The sequence below is a fragment of the Parasteatoda tepidariorum genome, chromosome 9 (genome assembly GCF_982258835.1).
Source record: "Parasteatoda tepidariorum strain Cologne lab strain chromosome 9, Ptep-v5.0, whole genome shotgun sequence".
In the NCBI taxonomy this organism is placed as follows: Eukaryota; Metazoa; Arthropoda; class Arachnida; order Araneae; family Theridiidae; genus Parasteatoda; species Parasteatoda tepidariorum.
Window position 1 is genome coordinate 53,624,693 of NC_141763.1, and position 20,862 is coordinate 53,645,554.

General features: G+C 28.0%; 1 protein-coding gene across 4 annotated transcripts in view; it reads right to left on the reverse strand.

The window, feature by feature from the left end:
• Window positions 1-8,029: 8,029 nt before the first annotated feature.
• The window catches only part of shtd (anaphase promoting complex subunit 1), a 74,508-nt gene continuing 61,675 nt past the window's right edge, over window positions 8,030-20,862 (reverse strand). For 3 of the 4 annotated variants that reach the window (XM_043040202.3, XM_071187137.2, XM_071187136.2), the window contains 8 exons: window positions 18,232-18,299; window positions 17,566-17,641; window positions 17,003-17,065; window positions 15,821-15,907; window positions 14,527-14,622; window positions 12,764-12,950; window positions 11,231-11,374; window positions 8,030-8,173 (listed from right to left, as the gene is read on the reverse strand). In XM_043040202.3, the coding sequence (XP_042896136.2) occupies window positions 8,079-8,173; window positions 11,231-11,374; window positions 12,764-12,950; window positions 14,527-14,622; window positions 15,821-15,907; window positions 17,003-17,065; window positions 17,566-17,641; window positions 18,232-18,299 (816 nt within the window). In that variant the 3' untranslated portion in view covers window positions 8,030-8,078. Of the gene's footprint in view, window positions 8,174-11,230; window positions 11,375-12,763; window positions 12,951-14,526; window positions 14,623-15,820; window positions 15,908-17,002; window positions 17,066-17,565; window positions 17,642-18,231; window positions 18,300-20,862 lie in introns of those variants that run through there. The other variant, XM_087151828.1, reaches the window with a different exon arrangement.

Here is a 20,862-nt window from a genome sequence, read left to right on the forward strand (position 1 = left end):
GTTAAAATTTCATACGTAAGAGGGCAGCACCAAACATTTCGGAGCTTGCTAGCTTTTAACGATTGTCTGTATGCATAACTGTACACCACCATAACTGCATCATGATTTGTCCGCAGTGTTTTTAGAATTCAAATTTTTGAATCTAAAATTTTCAAATTCAGAGTTTTACATTTAAAGAGTTAATGCGGTATACTTTTTGCATGCCCTTATATATTACCCTTAAAAGTACATATTTAAATGCAAATTTCTTTACTCATAATAATATTTTGGAGCACCCTATGTGCAATACGCAAAATAAAAAACGGACCATTCTGAATAACTTTTGATCAGTGAATAACTCTCGATCTTCATTTTCTAGGATTCGATTTAAAAGGTCTGAGGGGGGTGACTTGAAATATGCTAATTAATTAGAGCAGAAGTTTAAGTTTCGAAATTACATTCACACACAAAAATGCACTTTCTCTGAAGAAACATACTTTTTTTCCCCCGACGGATTCGAATTTCTGACCCTCAGAATATGAGGGTAGCCGAAATCCGGAAAATATGATCCCAACCCAATAGTTTCGTCAGGAAGTCGGTTGAAAGTTTGGATTACTTTTTCATCACCGTTTTTTTTTTTTTTTAATTTTTTTTTTAAATATTTTAATTTAATTTTTCCCCAATCTCGATAACTTCTCAAGCAAATTAAACAATTTTGCACACAATTATAAAATTCGTTTAATTAAAGATAATTCCATGAAAAATATGACTTTTAGTAAATATTTATTATTTTTTATTACTTTATTTAATACCTGTCGAAAAATTTCGAATTGTTAGGTGTAAATTTTCTTACATCACTTTAAAGAATGTAATTCTAAGTGTTAAAATACGAAAATTGAGCAAAATCGGTCGAATAGTTCATGAGAAATTGAATTTTGAAAAAGTCGTATGCTTAAAATGCGATTTCAAAGGAACTATTCCACCGATTTAGTTCAAATTTTGTATTTGACCTTTTAAAATTGCATTCTTCAAAATGACGTAAAAATTACGATTAAAATGTTTTCGACCATTATTACATAAATAATGAAAAATAATAAATATTTACTAAAATTTATGTTTTGCATGGAATAGAAGAAGAAGGTGTAATAATGGCCTAATGAAAAGTGGTACAATAAACGAATTATATAATTTTATGCAAAAATTTTTCAATTCGCTTAAAGTTCCTAAAGTATAATTAAATATGCAAAAAGTAAATTTAACATTAAGGGGTCCAAACTATGGACTGCTTTCCTGACCAAGCGATATGGGCCGTGCTACCCCCTATATTTAGGGGATCAGAAATCCGAATTTCTTAGTACGTTTTTGCGTCTTATTTTAAAATATCGTCTATACCAATTAATTAGCATATTTGAGATCATCCCCTTGAACCATTAAGATTGAGCCTTAAAGCGTGACGATCTGATTATTAGAACAAAAATTATTTAGAATGGTCTGTTTATTTTTTTGCGCACTATACATGTATATAGAAAATTTTTGAAATATGAAAAAAGTATCTAAAATTTGAGCTGTATATAAATTATGCAAAAAAATTTATAAAAATCTCTGATGGACAAATTTCTAAGCAAAATATGCATTCTTTGTCTAGGAATTTTGGATAAAGGCAAAGAGGTTAAACTAAAAATGATCCTGAACTTACTAATAAAAGTACACTATCTATTGAATAAAAAGTCTACAAACATTTTTATTAAAAGAAAAAATGAAAAGATTTCAAAGCAGAATTAATAATGCTTATTGGTTAATTTGCATGAACTTGTAAGCGAACCCTTAACAATGCTCACTCGATGTATCGCAATAATTTTTACTGCTTAACGATAAACAGATTTTTACATCAAAATTAAAACTAATTAATTAAAAGATCCCAAATTTTTTTGTTGTATTAACACAGTTCCCAACTAACTTATAACAAATTCAGTTTTCTGACTTTACTGTGATCATTTTGCACGATTAATTGTAAAATTGCAACTATAAATTTATTAATCATAAAATTTTGCTTGATAAGCTTATATCGTTTAATTTATTAAGGTACACCATTTTTGGAAAAACTTCTTTTACTTCTTCACCGATTTCACTTCTTTATTGATTTACTTTCACTTCTTTACTTTATGGACATGACAACAACAACCACTTTTAGTTCTAAACCTTCAGTTTTTAATAATAAATTATAAAACAAAAATCAAATGATAGTCATAGACTAATTAAATATTACACGCAAATTACATTAATAAAGGGTTAATAAATCTATACATATAGCAATAAATGTCTGTCTTTCAGTTTGTCCTTTATGGAATCATAAACTATCCGATCGAGAGAGCTGAAATTTGGCTTGCTGATAGTTCGAAGCACGGTGAAGGTGACCACTGTTAACCTTAGAACATTCTATAACGAATTGTTCGAGCAGGATGTCTTGTTCTTCGCTGACAAAACGCGATATTATATTTTTTTAAATAATGTAAAAAATGGTACCTTACAATTCAAAATTTTTTCGTCCATTAATTAATAAATATTTACTAAAAGTTATTTTTGCATAGAATTATCTTTGGTTAAACGAATTTTATAATTGGGTGAAAAAATTTTTTTAATTTGTTTAAAAAGTTTTCAAGACATGGTGAAGTACACAAAAAGTAAAATTAACATTAAAGGTTTCAAACTTTAAATCGTTCTCCTGATCTAACTATGGATATTTCCCAGATTGCGGGTCAGATATCCGAATCCGTCGAAAAAAAGGTATGGTTATTCAGAGAAAGTACGTTTTTGTGTCTGACTTCGTAACTAAAAATGTCGTCAGTAACTGAAAATATTAATTAGCATATTTGAGGTCACCAGCTATATAACCGTGAAAATCCGATCATTAAATCAAAAATTTTTCCTCATGGTTCATTCCCCCCCCCCTTTTACTTGCGCACTGTATTAAAAAGCAAAATTAATGGAGTAAATGTACATATTCGCTTAGAGGATCCGTAAAAAATCTCATCATTATTATTGACACCGATGCTTAATTTATTTTGGTAAACCTTATTAATTGGAATAAAAAATAAACTTACTAAAAAGCAAGGTTTCTAATCAGATGATGCCTAATTAATTTTGGTAATACGTATTACAGGTATTGTGGTAATGGGCGCAGTTTTAATAAGAATTCCACGCCGGATTTTCCTTCCACATTCAGAAAATATTTTTTCTCTTGGTAGATAAGATAGAGTATTATTATTTTATAAATTAGAATTAAAAGAGCTTTTTTCCACCACTACTAGATATATTTTAAACAATATATTATACGAGGGTCACTCTGAAATTTTTGAGATACAACTGGGCTTTTAAAGTTACACTTACAAAATTTTAGGTGTGTTCAAAGTAGTCTCTTCTAGCATCAATGCACTTTTGTAGTGGAATTTTCCACAAATTAAGTGCCTCAAGTCGTTCATTTCTTGGAATGGATGAAAAAATGCATTTATAGCCACATCAATCTCTTCTTCTGAATGAAAACGACGTCCACGTTAAGTTCTTTTTTGGATCAAAGAATAACCAAAAGTCACACATGGCAAGATCAGGTGAATACGGCGAATGTTCTATCACTTTAATTTGTTTTTGTTTAAGAAACTCAACTGTTAATCCGGCTGTATATGAAGATGCATTGTCATGGTGAAGCATTAGTCCCCTAACATTCACTTCTTGTAGAATTTCTGGAAGACATTTAGTGGTACAATACCAGTTTGCTGTTACTGTCTTCTGTCCTTCCAACTTGATGGCTTTAGCCAATCCCGTACTTCTGAAGAAAGCGGCATACATCACTTTTTTTAGTGCGCGTTGTCTTTTCACTATCTTCAAAGGTCAAAGACCCATACTTTGCTTTCTTGACGCGTTGGAACGTCAAAAAATGATAAGTACGTTTCATCACCAGTTAAAATTTTTGAAATGATGTGGTGGCCACCATCATTTAGCAACTTAAGAGTTTTTTTAATGATTCTGACACGCTCCTCTTTTTGGTGCTCATTTAGATTATGGGGAACCCAACGACAAACTACTTTTTTCATATGTAATTCTTCATGAATAATTTTGTGTATGGCTGCGGATCCAGTGGTAAGTTCTTTCTGTATAATTTGATAGGTACAGCGATTATCATCCTTTTAACATTTTTCGTATGGCAGACACATTATCCGGGATTACTGCCGACGGCGGCCTTCCTGTGTGTTCTTCATCCTGAAGAAAATTGCGACCTCTGCTAAATTCTTTAAACCATCTGTATACAGTAGCAAGAGCTGGAGATTCATCACCAAATGCTAATTGCAAACGTTGAACACATTCTTCTGGATTTAATCCTGCTTTAAAATCGTAGAAAATCATAGCGCGAAAATGTTCTCGCGGCAACTGAATTTTCTCTTCTGTTTAAAATTTATTCTACGCTACACAAATTGAAGTAAGTCAGTAAAAAATCGTTTGCTGTGTTAAAATACTTTGTATTTTAAAATTAAACCGTTATTTTTATTTTGTAAATTCTCGTTTGTGCGTATCTCAAAAATTTCAGAGTAAACCTCGTATGTCAGATAGCGAAATAGCCTTGCTCTTAAGTCCTCATCAAGGTTTTATAAGAATTCTATTTGTTTTTAAAATTTCAGTTTTAGTTCGCTACCACTGATAAATGTATTTCGTACAAAACTCAAATGTTGAAGAGTTGTAATAGATATCAAATATACTAATTTAGGTGCAAAATTTAATATTAACATGTACTGTAATTATTAAAACTGTTCAAATACTGAGCAGTTTTAATGCCGATAAGGTGGAAATCAGTGTCTTATACGGCCCCTCGAAAAGAATATGTCCTGGAGAAAATTACTCTATAGTGATAAATTTTGACTATCATTGATTTGACCTCGAACACTAGCATCCTGCCCAGTGATGCTGAACACAGTGAATCTCTACTCTGCTGGTATGAAGTAAAAGAAAAAATTTTGCTTTGTTTAATAACTTAAAGCCACCAGGCAACAAATGACAATAATTTTAAAAAAAATGTGTTTTTCAGTACTGATTGATTGATTTTTTTATTCACTCCGTAAGAAAAAGGCATTCAGCTAGTTATTTATAAGAAACAAGGGAACAATCACCATTGCAATTTACACTCAAATGTAGAGATCCGTGCTATGATTTTACATTTTTTTCACCAAACGTCATAATTATTCTTCTTTCAGTCAATGGATCAAAGAGTGCTACAAGGTTTTCTACAAACCACAATAGGCGAGGAAACCATAATAAGAGCATTAAAAAAGGAAGGAAAAAAAAAGAAATTCTCGAATAGAATGTTGTGATATATCGGTTCACTAAACTGAAATTTAAAAAAAAAAAAAAAAAAAATTATTTCCATGACATCACTTTTAGAATCTCGATAATTCGAGTCAAGTTTTAGATATATTAAAGTAAGACTAGTTCTGTTAATCGCAGACTATCTTATTTTATTTTATAACCGTCGTTGAACAGCCAACCCAGTTTCGGGTTTACGACAACTAACGTTCAACTCTGTAGCCTTGCAGTTTTGAATCCAGTCTAGAAAACAAGGGAACTCCTGAATCAAGTATGGGGAGAAATTCACCTTCATGGTAGATTTTTTGATGGAACTAACCCACATTTGCGTTACTTGGAGAGGAAAACCACGAAAACTTGCCAAGGTTAACCTGACAAGGGTCTCTAATTTATGATCCATCTATCACTGAAGATATTTTACGCCAGCACTGTGGTCGGTGTGAGCCGAGAGCAGAATTCGAATCGACCAGCCATCGTTGGGATTCGAATCCGTCACCTCTTTGGAAGGCGAACGCTCAAACTATCGAAACTGTACTGCTTTTTATATTAAAATATATACTATATATATCTTATGCTAATTGGAAAATCGGGTTATTTGAAATTATCGCCGGTGTTTTGCAATTTTCCAGGCAACATGGAAACATATTCAGCATTTTCTTTTCAGCTTGATTAGAAATTTTTAAGCTTATTACAATCTACTTATGCGCCCTTAAGAGTATTCGAAAATGCAAGAAGAATAATTAAATCAGCCTGCATTTACTCGAGGTAGCCCTCCTTTATGTCAAAATAATTTCTTTAGGGCCAAAAAAAAAAAAATTGCTAAACAAAAAAGTGTTCGTCAACGTGTTGCAAGTTGACGTAGCAATATGCAAACAAAAACAAAATATGAATTTAAACCTCCTAAAATACCGGTATATCTTTTTTTTTAAAAACATTAACTAAGCTAGAAGTGTTTTAATTTCAGCGAACAAGTAGCTTGTATGACAAAATTCATTCAATTATCAATTGAACATTATTAACATATTAGAATTTTGCTTGATAAAGCAGTGTTATAATATTTATATTATAATTTTTTTGCATGAGTAATGTAAGAGTGGTAGGCACTGTTTATTATCACTATATATCACTGCTACAACTATTATCTTAGATAACCAATTATGTATTTGTTTTTTTAATATTTATTAAGCAAGATATTTTTCCAAATTATAACTTTTCAATGTAACAAAAATTATTTAAAAAAAGTATAAATAACACTATGCATTTTACTATTCAAATATTGAGTACTGATAACTATTTCAGACTTTTTTTAACTGTTAAATATTACATCTTGTCCTATGACTAATATAATTATTATTCGTTGAGGGAGAAAAAATGATGATAGCTAGAAACCACACCTGTCTTCATTTAATTGTATTAGTGTAGTATTTTCAATGTATAATTTTATTTACATTAGTAATAATTTTTTTTCAATTATAAAGTGTTTTAATGATTATAAGAAATGTTTTTGTTTTTTATTGTTTAGTGTACTATAGTATTCTTTTCCAATTTGTCTGTATGATTCTAAATGATGAAGTTGTATGATTATTAAAACCCTTGGTTTGTTTCCATTATAAAATAGCCAGTGCAAAAATAATAAATTTTCAGTATTGATACATTTATTATTTTTAAAAAAAAAAATTCGCATTTTTAATCTGAATTTAAGGTTAATTTGATTGTTTTTAAGATTTAGTTTTATATGATGATATAAAAACAGTTAATAATTTTTAATGAAATATTTAGCAACTTTCAAATTAAATATTAATAAAACATAAATAATTGTTAAAATCATTTTTTACCCGAAATTATCTTGAATAAGTAAACTGTTTGAATTCTGGAAACAGATTGAGATTAACACAATTACTTTTGGGTACATGCCCGAAACCATAAAACCTAAATATAACATAATGTGAATCAAAACTTTACCTTACTTTTGTTAGTTATGTGTACCTTACTTTACTTTTCTGATGACTGGTAAATTTTTGAGGGTGTACTGAGCAAATATATTTTTAGTTAGGGAAAGCATTTACTTAATACTAATTAAATGTGTATATTTTAGGTTGAGTGCTCAAGCTTACTAATTAAATGTGTATATTTTAGGTTGAGTGCTCAAGCTTATAGCTTTAATCAAAATTTATATAAAGGGCTACTTATTTTTCCTAGGAATAAACCATGTAAAAAATAATGATTTAAATGTTTGTAACTATTGAAATCTTCATTGTTTTTATTGCTATTTTAGTTTCCTAAACATAGATGTTGATGCCGATTTCTATTTGTGAATAATAACAATTACCAAGTACTGTACTGTTAAGTTATTTCCAACAGCTTGTTTTACTTTTAATATATTTCTCTCTTTACTAAGCCTTAGTTTTGCTAGGCTTTTCTCAATTAGTTTTTAATAAAACTATTTACAATAGGCCTTTGCAACTCTAGGCTTATTGTCTGAAATAAATGAGACTAAGTGAGCTACAGATCATATTTTTTTTGAATGTGCACCTCTGTACTTGATTTGAGCTTTTTTCACATTGTTTTTAACTTCAGTCTAAAAAACTTAACATTATTTTGATAGAGGGCAAAATACATACATAAATTCTTCTAAAGAAATGTAGCGAAATGACAGCAAAGAAACTTTGCTGCAAATTGTTAAAAAAAAGGGGCATAAATCTAAAACGTTAATTAAGCTTTTATTAACAAAAATATTACACAAACAGGAGTTATGACTTCAGTATCTTTATCATGGACATGATGGATGCAAGAGAAACACTTGTGTTGCTAAGTTTGGCAGCTAAGATAGGTAATGGAAGTTCATCTAGAAAACAAGGATATGAAATATAAGTAGTTTCACACATCTAAACACAGTTTAAATTAAAATGATCTAAATATACGTTATTTTCAAGGTTAAAGAAATTTAATACAATAATAAAATATCATCAATTGAGTAAAATTTAAGATCATCAGCAATTAATCTTTCAAAAATAAGATAAACAAGCTGACAAAGTGTATTTAATAGAAAGAAAAATATTAAAATATTTATTACATCAAAAAATATCTATTTAGAGTAATATCTGTAGAGACTAAAGATGTAGAGACATAAAAATATGCTTCACAAGAACTTGCATTTTCTTAATTGTAATATATACTGCTCTACAATTATGGAAAAGACACGAGGATTTTGTAACGTTAGAATTGTTTAGTTCATGCAATTTATCAAACTTAGAAATAAGATTTAAAATTTTCAGAGTTTGAGGAACCCACAATAAATAATCAAAGAAAACAAATTTTTTTAAACACCCTTATAAGAAGTAATAGGCTTGCAAATTGTATAGATTACTTTGGTTTTTATTTGCAATAACTACATAAAATTTCGTAAGCCTAGCTTAAATATTTATAAAGATATGAAAATTTTTGTAGGAAACTAATTTTTTGGTCTTATGTTTCTTTGCTATAAGTTTAAAAATATTCAGTAAAATTTAAAAAAAAATTTGGAGCAATTTAAAATTAAATAAAAAATTTTTGTTTTAAATTTGAAAAAAGTTAGCTTAAAACAATGCAAGATATGAATATTTAAAGTAGTTCTTTTGTACTGTGCATGCGCAAAATATTTTTAAAAAAAATTTTTTTGCATAATTTTATAGTGAATCATTTGGTAACTAATGAAAAAAGTCTTATTTGAATATGTTAAACATTTTCTATGTAATTATTGTAATTTTCAAAATAAAGCTCAAAACAATCAGGGATTTTTCACAAATTTTATTTTGTACTTGCTGTCTGGTTATAAAGTAGGATCATTTACAGCACTACAAAATGGAAAACCCCTGATCATATTGAGATTTATTTTAAAAGGTACAAAAACTACATAGAAAATTGCTTGAAACTTTTTATGTTTTTAAGATATTCAAATTAGACTTTTTTCATTAGTTGCCAAATAAGATTCACTACAAAATTATGAAGAAGAAAAATTTATGCTTTTCGAGCATGTGCAGTACAAAAGAACTACTTCAAATATTTTATATCTGACGTAGTTTTATGGTAACTTTTTTAAAATTTTAAAACAATTTAATATTAAATTTTCCTGAATATTTTTAAAGTTATAGCAAAGAAGCATAAGACAAAAAAATTCTCATTATTTTTTCATAAAAATGTCTATATCTCTATAAATATTAAAGCAATAATCACGAAATTTTATGTAGTTATTGCAAATAACAATTAAAGTAATCGATACAAGTTACAAGCTTACAGCTTGATTTTCTGACATAGGGTATATAAAATTGCTAGTTTTCTCTTTCGTAATTTATTGTTAGGCCCTCACATCTCTGAAAGCTTTAAATCTTATTTTTATGCTAGAAAAATTGCATGAACTAAGCATCTCTAAAGTTACAAAACAATCCTCTAAGTATCTCTTGAGAAATTTAAAAAAACTTCAAAAACTGAAAGCGTCTCTTCCATTATTGTAGGGTAGTGTATACTTAGAATGTAAATAAGATAAATAAATAAAATTTAAAAAAATGTATATAACTTCTGCATGATGCAGAAGGAAACTAAATAACTGAGTTACTTTAAAGATATATTCATAAATATTCATTCAGTCATTCATAAATATTCATTCCATGTTCATTTAACTCACAAGATTCATCCATTAATACTAACACAGTTAATGACTTTAAACTAAAAGAAATTAACCAAACATGCATTTAATAATGAAAGTTAATATTTAATAAGTAGAATGCAATAAATAGTAATTCTACTTGAAAGACAAAATATTAAGTAATGGATAAAATAGAATCCAGAAAATTAAGGCTATATGCCTTATTAAATATGATTTTTATTATTATACACCTTTAAAAGAGTTAGTTAATATTTTTTTATTTTTTGGTTGGTAAATGTATTATGATTGTAATAGCATTGAATTTCAAACAAATAATTAAGTTTCAATAGTGAGGCAGCTTAAAAACCTGTAATATGTATATTTTATTGATATAATACAAGTTGGACTGTCTTGGTCTAGACAAAGGGGACATTCTGAATAACCCACTTTTGGTGGTCGACTTCCTCTGGGTCATGAGTTTCATGGACATTGTTTAGCCCTGCTAACTTTGGGGATAAGGAAGAAGAAGAAGAATAAAGTTAAACAGAATGAGATTTGTGTGATCAACTAACCAAACTTTCAAACGTAAACTAATTGGTAGTAAAGCTGGAGGAGATCAAAACCTGGGAAAAAAGAGAACTGCAAGGAAAAATGTTCTGGTGAAGGCCAAGGCCCACCCTGGATTGCTATGCTCATGATGATGATGATATATACTGAGAACTGCATCCAGAAGTCTTCTTGAAAAGGTCAAGACCAACCCTGGGTTGTTGTGCTAATGATAATGATATATACATTTTGTGGTAACTTTACATTTTAATGTAATAACATATTGCATTTGAAAGAGAAGGATCAAAACTTGGATAAGGGCAGTTTGAAAAAAAAAATACTTGCAAGGTAAAATAATAAAGGGTAGCTTAAGAAGACCACACACCATGTTAGGCTGTAACGTCCTTGAAAAAGAACTCAAAGCTCAGCGCATTTCCGTAAATTAACTACTTATGCAAATCACATAAAGAATCAGAAAAGGTTGAAATCAATTTAGATCTTTTAAATATTTTTTAATATTATACTTATTTAAAAAATCAGTATAAATTAAAAATTTTTTAGACACTTTGTAAAGATCTAATTAATGCATATTTTCTTAAAAACCAAATAAAAAATATAAAACTAATGATACATAAATGTGTGAGACACACATTTTTTATTTCATCTTTATCTATGTAACTAAATAAAGTAAATCCAACTAAATAAAGTAATGAAGAAGAAAATGGGAGTACTAACCTTGGAAAAAGAAATTTACAGGACTTGCTGTGTTAAGGTCATGAAACAATATGAAAGCAACTAAAACAGCTGGATATGATGGGATGATCTCATTTACAGGCTTGAAATTGTTCGAGAGATATTGAAGTAATGGCTGTTTTAAATCTGAAACAAAGAAAAGTTTTCTCTAAAGTATAATTTTAAAAAAGCCTTTCTACCATGAAAACAAAAACCAAAATATAACTTATATGTTAGACTTCACCATAATTAGCTTCCACTATGAAAGTATGTTAAGATAAATGAATTAAAAAAATTTAAATTATGCTAAATTGCTAACAAATATTTATATCTTAAAAAATAAAGAATATTTATATGAATTAATTTAAATGGTCAAATACAATATTAAGGGACCACAAAAAATTATTTTTCTCCTACAAATAAATAAACTATGCAAACAAAATAATGACTATATAATGCATTTATAGTTTAAAAAATTTTACAGGAAAAACAGAGAAAAATAAACAGCTTATAAAGTAATTTTAAAAATACATAATATTTCGTTATTTTGTAATCACTAGCGTACAATGGAGCAATCAGAATGACATAAAAGGGGGTGCAACCCACTAACAAACTACCCCCCCCACCCCCACCCCCAAAAAAGAAAAACATTTTTTTTTAAAATATTCTGTAATTACATTTTGTCATTTTGTTACATATACTTTCATCTGTTAATTTTTTTCAAGATAAATTTCTTCATTGTTGACAAGATATTTAAAAAAAAGTACGAATTTCTTGTAATTGCAAATTTTGCTATGAGAAACTGTATTGATGGCGCTGGCACTGTTTTGCTATTACATATAGTTTCATTTGTTAATTTTTTTCAAGATACATTTCTTCATTGCTAACAAGATATTTAAAAAGAAGTACGAATTTCTTGTACTTACAAATTTTGCCCTGAGAAATGGAATTGATGGCACTGGCACAGCTACTGACTTTGAAACACAAATAACTACAAACCATAGTTTGTATACTAATGTGTTTGTGCACGCTTATCATTGGTATTTATTGTGTTGATGAAGTTTGACAGTTGTGAGAAGTCAGCTTGTGGTATACGCCTTTGTTAAACTAAATAACTAATAGAAAATATAATATTATTTATATTTTATTAAATGAAATTTAAAAATATAGCTTGGATATTTGCCAAGTTTGTGCACGCTCAGTGTGCATAAGAAAAGAATCAACGATGACTCAGAATTCATTGAAAAAGTTATAAACAGATTTGGACAGCAAACAAGATGATTACAATTCTTGTTTGCTTAAACAATTTTTTAATTGTTATGTATCAATAATTACTTAATTATTTGTTTTTGAATAAAAATATTTTCAATAAAAAAATTTTGTAAAGAAATTTTTTTTCTGTGTCTCTTTTAATTGTTTTTAAAAAAAGCCAGGGGGGTTCAGGTGCACCCCCTTGCACCCCGCTGCCGGCGCCCTTGCAAGCATAGGTATGTATTTTTATTTTTTGGAAATAATGAAAATTAATTCAATAGTTACTTTTTATGATGTTATTAACTGTTTTTTCCATTTCACTCATCATAATAATACTCATATCAGGTCTCAGCAAAGTTAGGTCATCTTTGTGACGATGATTGTAACTTCTACACCATCTGTCATAAGCTGCCACTAATTTTATTTGCCACATTTCAAATGTATGATGACTGAAATGTGTCATTTTAGACATCTGGAAAAATATATAAAATATAAAGAAATTATAACAGTATATAATACAGAATGAATTTTATTTTTCTGACCCTCAAAAATGTTTTCTAACTTTCCCAGAAGTGGACAGCTTGAACATAAGGCAACACAAACATGGATTTACATGTTGTTTCTTTAACCCCTTATTGCAATAGTTAAAATGATAAGAAATTCTACATTCACCTTCAAAACCACCCACCTGATTCCTGTTTAATTTTTCAATACTTGCTTTGCTGAGACTACTCCACCCCTTCTGTCACATGTTGGCCTACGCAGGAATGACTGTGCTGATATTTCGTGCTCAAAATGTAAGCAATAATCTTACAACAGCTACTTGATTTTAAACGAATATGTAAATATATCATACAACTGACTTGGAAAGAAGATTTGAATAAACAAATTAATAATAAACTGCACGAAATTTATCCTAATATTGGCAATTTTAAAACAATACATGTTGATCGCAAAACCCAGGTTATAATCAATAGACTGCGCATTAGCCATTCCCGTTTGACCCACATGCATATATAAAAATCTGAACATGCACCTAGTTATTCTCTATACCATGAAAACATTAGTATTAAACATATTTTAACAGACTACAAACAATTCAAACATTTGAGGAACAAACTTTTTGGCAGATTTTATCCTGATCTTCAATCTTTGTTTGGTGACCCTATACATCACAACCTCTTAAAGTTTACCAAGACTATAGGACCTTATTCTCCACTTTAAGAAAAAATACATCAGTTTGACCTAGTGACTGGCGCAGTATAGCCATTCCTGGTTCTTGTGCCATTAAACTGAAACCAACTAACGAGCATAAAAAGTATGATTGGTCACTCCATATACATTTCAATTGTCTATAGACAAGGAAGGAAACAAACTAGAATTTTTAACTTTCCACACAGGAATCACACACCAATCTTCCACAGATCAATTGAAATATCGTTTTCATTGTGCTTTTTAAAATCATTTGAACCTTCATTTTTTTTATAGTTTATGAAGAGTTTTCACAGCATACGTTTAAATTACTTTTAAATTTTTTGTTTATTTTTTTAAAGGGGAAAAAAAGGAAAAAAACATAAGAGGAGAGAGCAAAAATATTTTGTCAAAATAAGGTTTTTTTAACTTTAAATAAATATGAAACTTTAAGGGACATTCTTCGTTTTCAAGCAATCAAAAAATTAGTAAAACTGAGGTTTGACTGCACTTATTATTTAAAAAATACTAAATAATAACAAATTACTAAACTAGCTATATAAAATAATAGTTCTGAAAAATTACTTATAAAAGCACAAGTACACAAAAGGATATTAAAAAAGCACATACAATAAAACACTTTTTAACCCATAATGCTTGTTGGTCATTGCACTCATCTTATACTACAACTACATTATTAAATCAGTATCACGTATCATTATTTAAAAATAAAAGTACAACTTTGATATATTATTGAATTTTAAAAAAACAAAATAGGAAAAATCTGTAATATTTAATTACGAGTATTACGAGTAAAAAAAACTATATTGATATGAATAATGAGAAATGAAATATACCTGCATCATTGCAACAGATATTGGTAATGCTTCCATTTTCTCTAATGAAGCACATTCAAATAGTATACCACACATCTTTTGTTGCCATTCCTTTTCCTGTAATAGAAAAAAGGGAATATTTTAAAACATTAATCCAGCTTCTAAGGAGGTTTAAGTTAATAAATTATAATGATTTTTTTTAATGTAATACATTTTTGAATAGTTATTAAGTAGCTGGTGCATGCATACTGCATATATTTTAAACTGCTTTTTAGACCCAAAAATCTCAATTCCTCAAATGAAGAAAAAAAAAAAGAAAATAATCAACCTACATTTAGCTTGCTTGATGGTAGTACTGCTAGCACTGGATTCAGTCTTTTGATATACAGTACCAATGAAATATGCTTCAATACAGGGATATGTTATTAAATGACCTAACGTAAGATCTAGTAACTCCAAGCTGATTTATTGTATTAATTAAAGAATCTTGAAGCAAAAAAATAGAAAATTTTAAAGTATACAAAGATTTCTCAATTTCAACCAATTTTGTGTCTAGAAATATGTTTTTTTTTTTTTTACCCTCTTCAAATTAAAAATAATTAAAATGCACAAAAAATCAATTGAAGATAAAGTGTGTAAGTGCCAACAGTACAAGTGAAAACCTTGCAAGTACACCACAGCAAATAAAAATATTACTTAAAACATCACATTACATAGCTAAAAATAACTGTTTACAGTCTTCCACTCTTCTTAAAATATAATACTTCTGACCACATTATTTATTTATTTTTAGATAAATTAAAAACATTGATTGTCCATATTTTAATTAATTTCATAAAGAAAATAATAGTTATCAGCTAAGTTTAAATCAATTTAAAAGTATGTCTTCAAAAATATGGTCCTGGCTCACTTGAATTTTTGTAAGCCCCTGACTTTTGATATGCAAATGAAATAAGAGTTGCACATGATAAGTGAGAAAGTTTTCTAGATCTAATATATAATAAATCTTCAACGAGATAGAGTATAAAAATAGGAAATTGAACAATATATACAAATAATAAATTTTAATTATTTAATTTATATAATATTATTTTCATAAATTGCAAATAATTATTTTTGGTCTAAAAAATAGTTAAAACTTTGAATGTATTTTAAATAAAAGCATTCAAAGTATGTAAAAATGAGATCATCCTAACAAGGAGAACCCACACATAATTTTTCTCAAATTTCAAAAATAAAGAAGATGAACCTGTTTAGAAATCTTTCCTGTTAACAACAAAGAAAAGACAAAATAATAAATTAAATTTATACAAACCTGTTCACTCTTAGCAGTATTTGTTAAAAAGCAGGATGCAAAGTTGAGAGGTACAGGATCAGATGAAAAATTTGAAAGTTGTAGGTCCTAAAACATTGATTTAAAAAACACTGATTACTTGTGATTTTTTTCATATTAATACTGTATGTTTATAAATATTGACATAGAATTTTAAAAGTTTACTGAATGAACTAAAATTAATGAACTAGACATTAACGAAAACTGAAATTAATTACAATATTATGTAAGCTGATTTTAAAAATTATTATTGTTATAAACATCTTTACTTCATAATGAATAAATATAAAATATTAAGTGCACAACCTTTTACACTAAAGGGCACAGCATGTTGACTAACGAAGGGCCGCATGCATATTTAGCAATGTTGGTGGAAATATAATTTTTACCTTAAAATTGGTGTTTTAAAAACTGATAATTTTTACTTATTGGAATTCATTCAGATTTATGATGAAATTGGCAAAAACGAGCACATCTAAAGTGATAAATTAAATGCACAATTTATAACTCACGATTCATAATATTGTAATAAATGCAACGAGATTTCAAAAACCACATGAAAATTGGTAGTTATAAATGTAAAAAAAAAAAAAAAACACCAGAAACATCACTTGGGTTTATAATAAAATTGGCAAAAATAATGCTAGCCAAAAAGTTATGACTCAAATTCGAAACTCACGCATCCTAATATCGTATTAAAAATATTGTTTTTTTTTTAAACCATACGGAATTTCACAGAAATATTTGTTGAAAAAAGTGATCGAGAACAACATAAACTTTCAATAGAATCAGTGCAAACTGAGCGCATTAAAAAGTCATGACTTAAATTTGCAATTCAAAATTTGACGCAGCTGACATGGCTGCTTTTTCTTCTTTTGTAATGCTTGCTATGATTACACGCTTTATTTTTGTCGATTTTCAAAGACATCGGCTTTTTTTTTTCAAAGAAAAAATATCTGTGTTTTTCTAGTTTTTAAGAAAAAATTGGAAATTCCCTGAATTTTCGCAGTTTTTTTCATTCTTAGCATTTTCCTGGTTCTCCCGGTGCTGTGGCCACCCTGAGATAGTCAACTGTGTAATGGGCTTTTAAACAAACTTAGTAATGATACTCTGAAACAAAAAAAAAAAAATAATAATATTCATCAACCAATAATAGAAACAAACTTTTCTTATCCAGGCATGTACGTTGTTCCATAAAGAGGATCGAGCCAACAAACTTTGAAATCCCTAGAAAAAAATTATTAATTTAAATGATATCATTTGAAGCATGATTAAATAATATGATTTCTTAAAATGTTATTAAAACAAAGATTATGATCATATAACTGAATGCTTGAATTAAACACAATGAAATAATAAGTGTGGAGATAGCAAGCAATTTTTTTTCAAGATACTACAATAGTACAGTAACAAATAAAATTGGTAAAAAGAATTTGCAAATTAGTTATACAGCATGACTAAGACTAAATTTTCTAGGATTAGATCAATTTTGCAATGTACATTTAATTTACTCTTAGCAACAATATATGGTACACAGATTTAATTATCTTTGCTATGACAAACTATGCTGCTAAATATCCTCAAAACTGCAAATTTGTAATTAAAATATTTGATGCATTAAAATTAAAAAAGGAAAACAATAAGTGGACCTAATAAGTAATTATTTAAAAATAAATATTCTTAAGAAATAAAGTAATCAATCAATGGATATAAATTTTCTAACTTACTTTAGGGTCTTCATTGTAGGGCAAACAACCAGCTTTTTGCATTACATGTAAAGTACCACCATTTTCCAGCAAATTGCTACAGAATATATTTATCAAAGCTTATTCTTTAAATAACAAACAAGATGGAATTTTTCAAACAGTAACAAAATAATAATAAAACATAAAAATAATGTAAGAAACTAAGAATAATATTCAAATAAAGGAAGAAGAAAGAACTGATTTTGATAAATTTGGTCAAATTAAATATGGTATTAGGTCAGATAATTATAAAACTGAAAATAAAATAACTGACTGAAAATAAAATAAAAATTGTAATAATAATAATAAAGAGTAATGGTTATAATAAGCTAAAAAACATAGTGCATATAATACAATTCTCAATAACTGAAACCGACCAGATTTAACTGAAATTAGTGACATTTATTTCAGACATTGAAAAACAAGATTTAATAGTTCGAAAAAATTAAAAAAATATATATTTAAATAATTATAGTAATTAGAAAGAAAAAATCTTTAATTAAACATCAAATTTTAAAGTCAAAACTATTCAAGAAAGACCATAATATTAAAATAAAATCTTATTACTGGGAATGATACATAATATTAACAGTCAAAATATATTTATTTAAAAATAAAATAACAAAGCAAAATATAAAGAAAACATACTGTAAAACTTCCCAGTTTTCATTGCAATCGAAAACAATAGGCCAATACCTAGAATCTTCAATGATTACCTTTAAAGTAAGAAATATTTAAATAGATTTAAATTATGAGCATTATGAAAAAAATTCTCAGAATACTTAATATTTAGGTTTGTCCACAGTTAAAACTTATCAGATAAAATAATCCATTGGCATTTAAAAATTATTTAAATTTTAAACTCATTTGATATATTCAAATTTAAATAGATTTATTAAATTTTTAAAATCATTAGTCATTTAAAGAACTTATTTTCTGACAAAAGTTTCATATAATAAATCTAAGTACCTTTTGAATGCCATAAAATTGATAACAATTCAAATATTTCAATAATTATAAATAAGACATTTCAAAAGATATACCTTAGCTAAATCGTCAAGATATTCGGTCAGGAAAAAACATGTTTTATGACTCCAGAAATTAAAAACTCTTTTACATTTCTCAAAAAAGTGTGAAATTTTTTCTTTAAAATAATATTAAAAGTAACATTTTCTATGAATTCATTGCAAATTTAGGTTTAAAAACTATCATATTAACATAACACCTAAATTCACTATTTCTATTGGAAAGTTGTTTCTAGATTGATAGTCAGAATAAATAATTTTTTCAACACAAAATGAACACAACTCTGCATCACCACTTTAGACTTTTTTTTAAAAAAAGGTATAAAAATCTAATTTTTTTTTTCTAAATTGTTTAATAAAAAAACATTGTTCACAAAAAGGTAACAATAAAAGAAAGAGTAATTCGTCATTGCTACTATTTTTTTTTATTGCTCTAGAATAGGCTTTGAGAGTTTCCACAATATAATAATAAGCCACCTTTACAAATTGTTCAGGTGAGCATTTAAAAAAAAAACTGATTTCCAGGTAAGTAACAAAATGCTTTTGTATATTGAATTATTATTTAGATTAAATTTAAGAAATATCTATCACTAGATCTCCCGATTTATCACAAGCCCTACATTTGCACTCTATCATTTTTGCTATTTTATAGTGATATTTAAATAGGCAGCATAGCATATTTTTCAGGTGTCAAACCCCCCTCCAAGGGAGAAGGTAACCTTTTTGTTGTTTATTCTATGTTTCGATACCCCAAAAGTTACTTCATTACAGAACAGAGAATGTTTGTTTTTGTGTTGTTGTTTGTATTTGCACCCTTTTTTCGCTATTTAAACTTGGCAGCGGCAACAACATAAAACTTTCTAATTACAGCCTTCTAAAAGTTGGTTAATGCATTTGATTGGATGCAAACTTAAAACCTTCAATTCAATCCTTGGAAATCGACAATGAACAAATCGCTTAAAAAAAAGGTCCACCCTAAATAACTCTTGATCTAATGATCCGATCTTCACTTTCTAGGACTCCATCTTAATGGTTCGAAGGGTGACCTAAAATATGCTAATCAATTAGTGGAGACGATATTTTAAGTTATGAAATCAGACACAAAAATGTACTTTCTCTGAATAAACATACCTTTTTATCAATGGATTCGGATTTTTGGCCCCAAAATATAGGGGATAGCCGCATTCCGGGAAATATGATCCCCATAGTTTTATCAGGCGAGCGATTCAAAGTTTGAACCCTTTAATGTTAATTCTACTTTTTGCATTAATCACCATATGTCGAGAACTTTTCAAGCGAATTGAAAAGTTTTTGCACACAATTATAAAATTTGTTTATGCAAAGATAATTCATTGCAAAAATATTTTCAGTAAATAATTAAAAAAATTTTATTTTTTTATTTAATAACAGTCATAAAACTTTTAAATTGTAATGTATATAAATTTTTACATAATTTTAAAGAAGCAATTTTACATGGCAAAATACAAAATTTGAGAAAAATTGGATGCATAGTTCCTGAGAAATCAAATTTTAAACATACAACTTTTTTAAAATTCGATTTCCTAGGAACTATTCCACCGATTTTGCCCAAATTTTGTATTTTGTCAAAAATGATGTAAAAAATTGTATACCTAACAATTCAAAAAATTTTCGACTATTACTAAATAAAATAATAAAAAATAATAAATATTTACTAAAATTAATTTTTTGCATGGTTTTATCTTTGGATAAACCAATTTCATAGCTGTGAATAAAGATTTTTAAAATTCTCATAAAAAATTCTCGAGATATAGCAAAATACGTCCTATATTTTGGAAGTCAAAACATCTGACTCTGTTGAAAAAGGTTATTCAGGTCAACCCCTTGAGCAATTTAGATTGAGTCCTAGAGCATGAATATCCGATCATTAGATCAAAAGTTATTTAGGGTGGTCTGTTATTTATTTTGCACACTGTACATCTCTACAGCACTTCTCCACATTGATGAACATTGGAAACAAACACAGAACTCTCTAACTTATTGACACTCTAGGCAGCACTGCACTTCTTTGCCTATTCTTTTTGGCAAGACAACCAAATTGCATGGATCTCAATCAATATCAAAGCCTAAAAATGGCAATTTCACTAAAATACAAACAGCCTTTCAATCATGCCAAAAGCGCACGACTGAGAATGAGTCAGATTTGCTGATTCACTGGAGAGTGGGCAATAGCAACTATATATTTCTACTTTGCCCTGGTTAGATCCCCTGATCG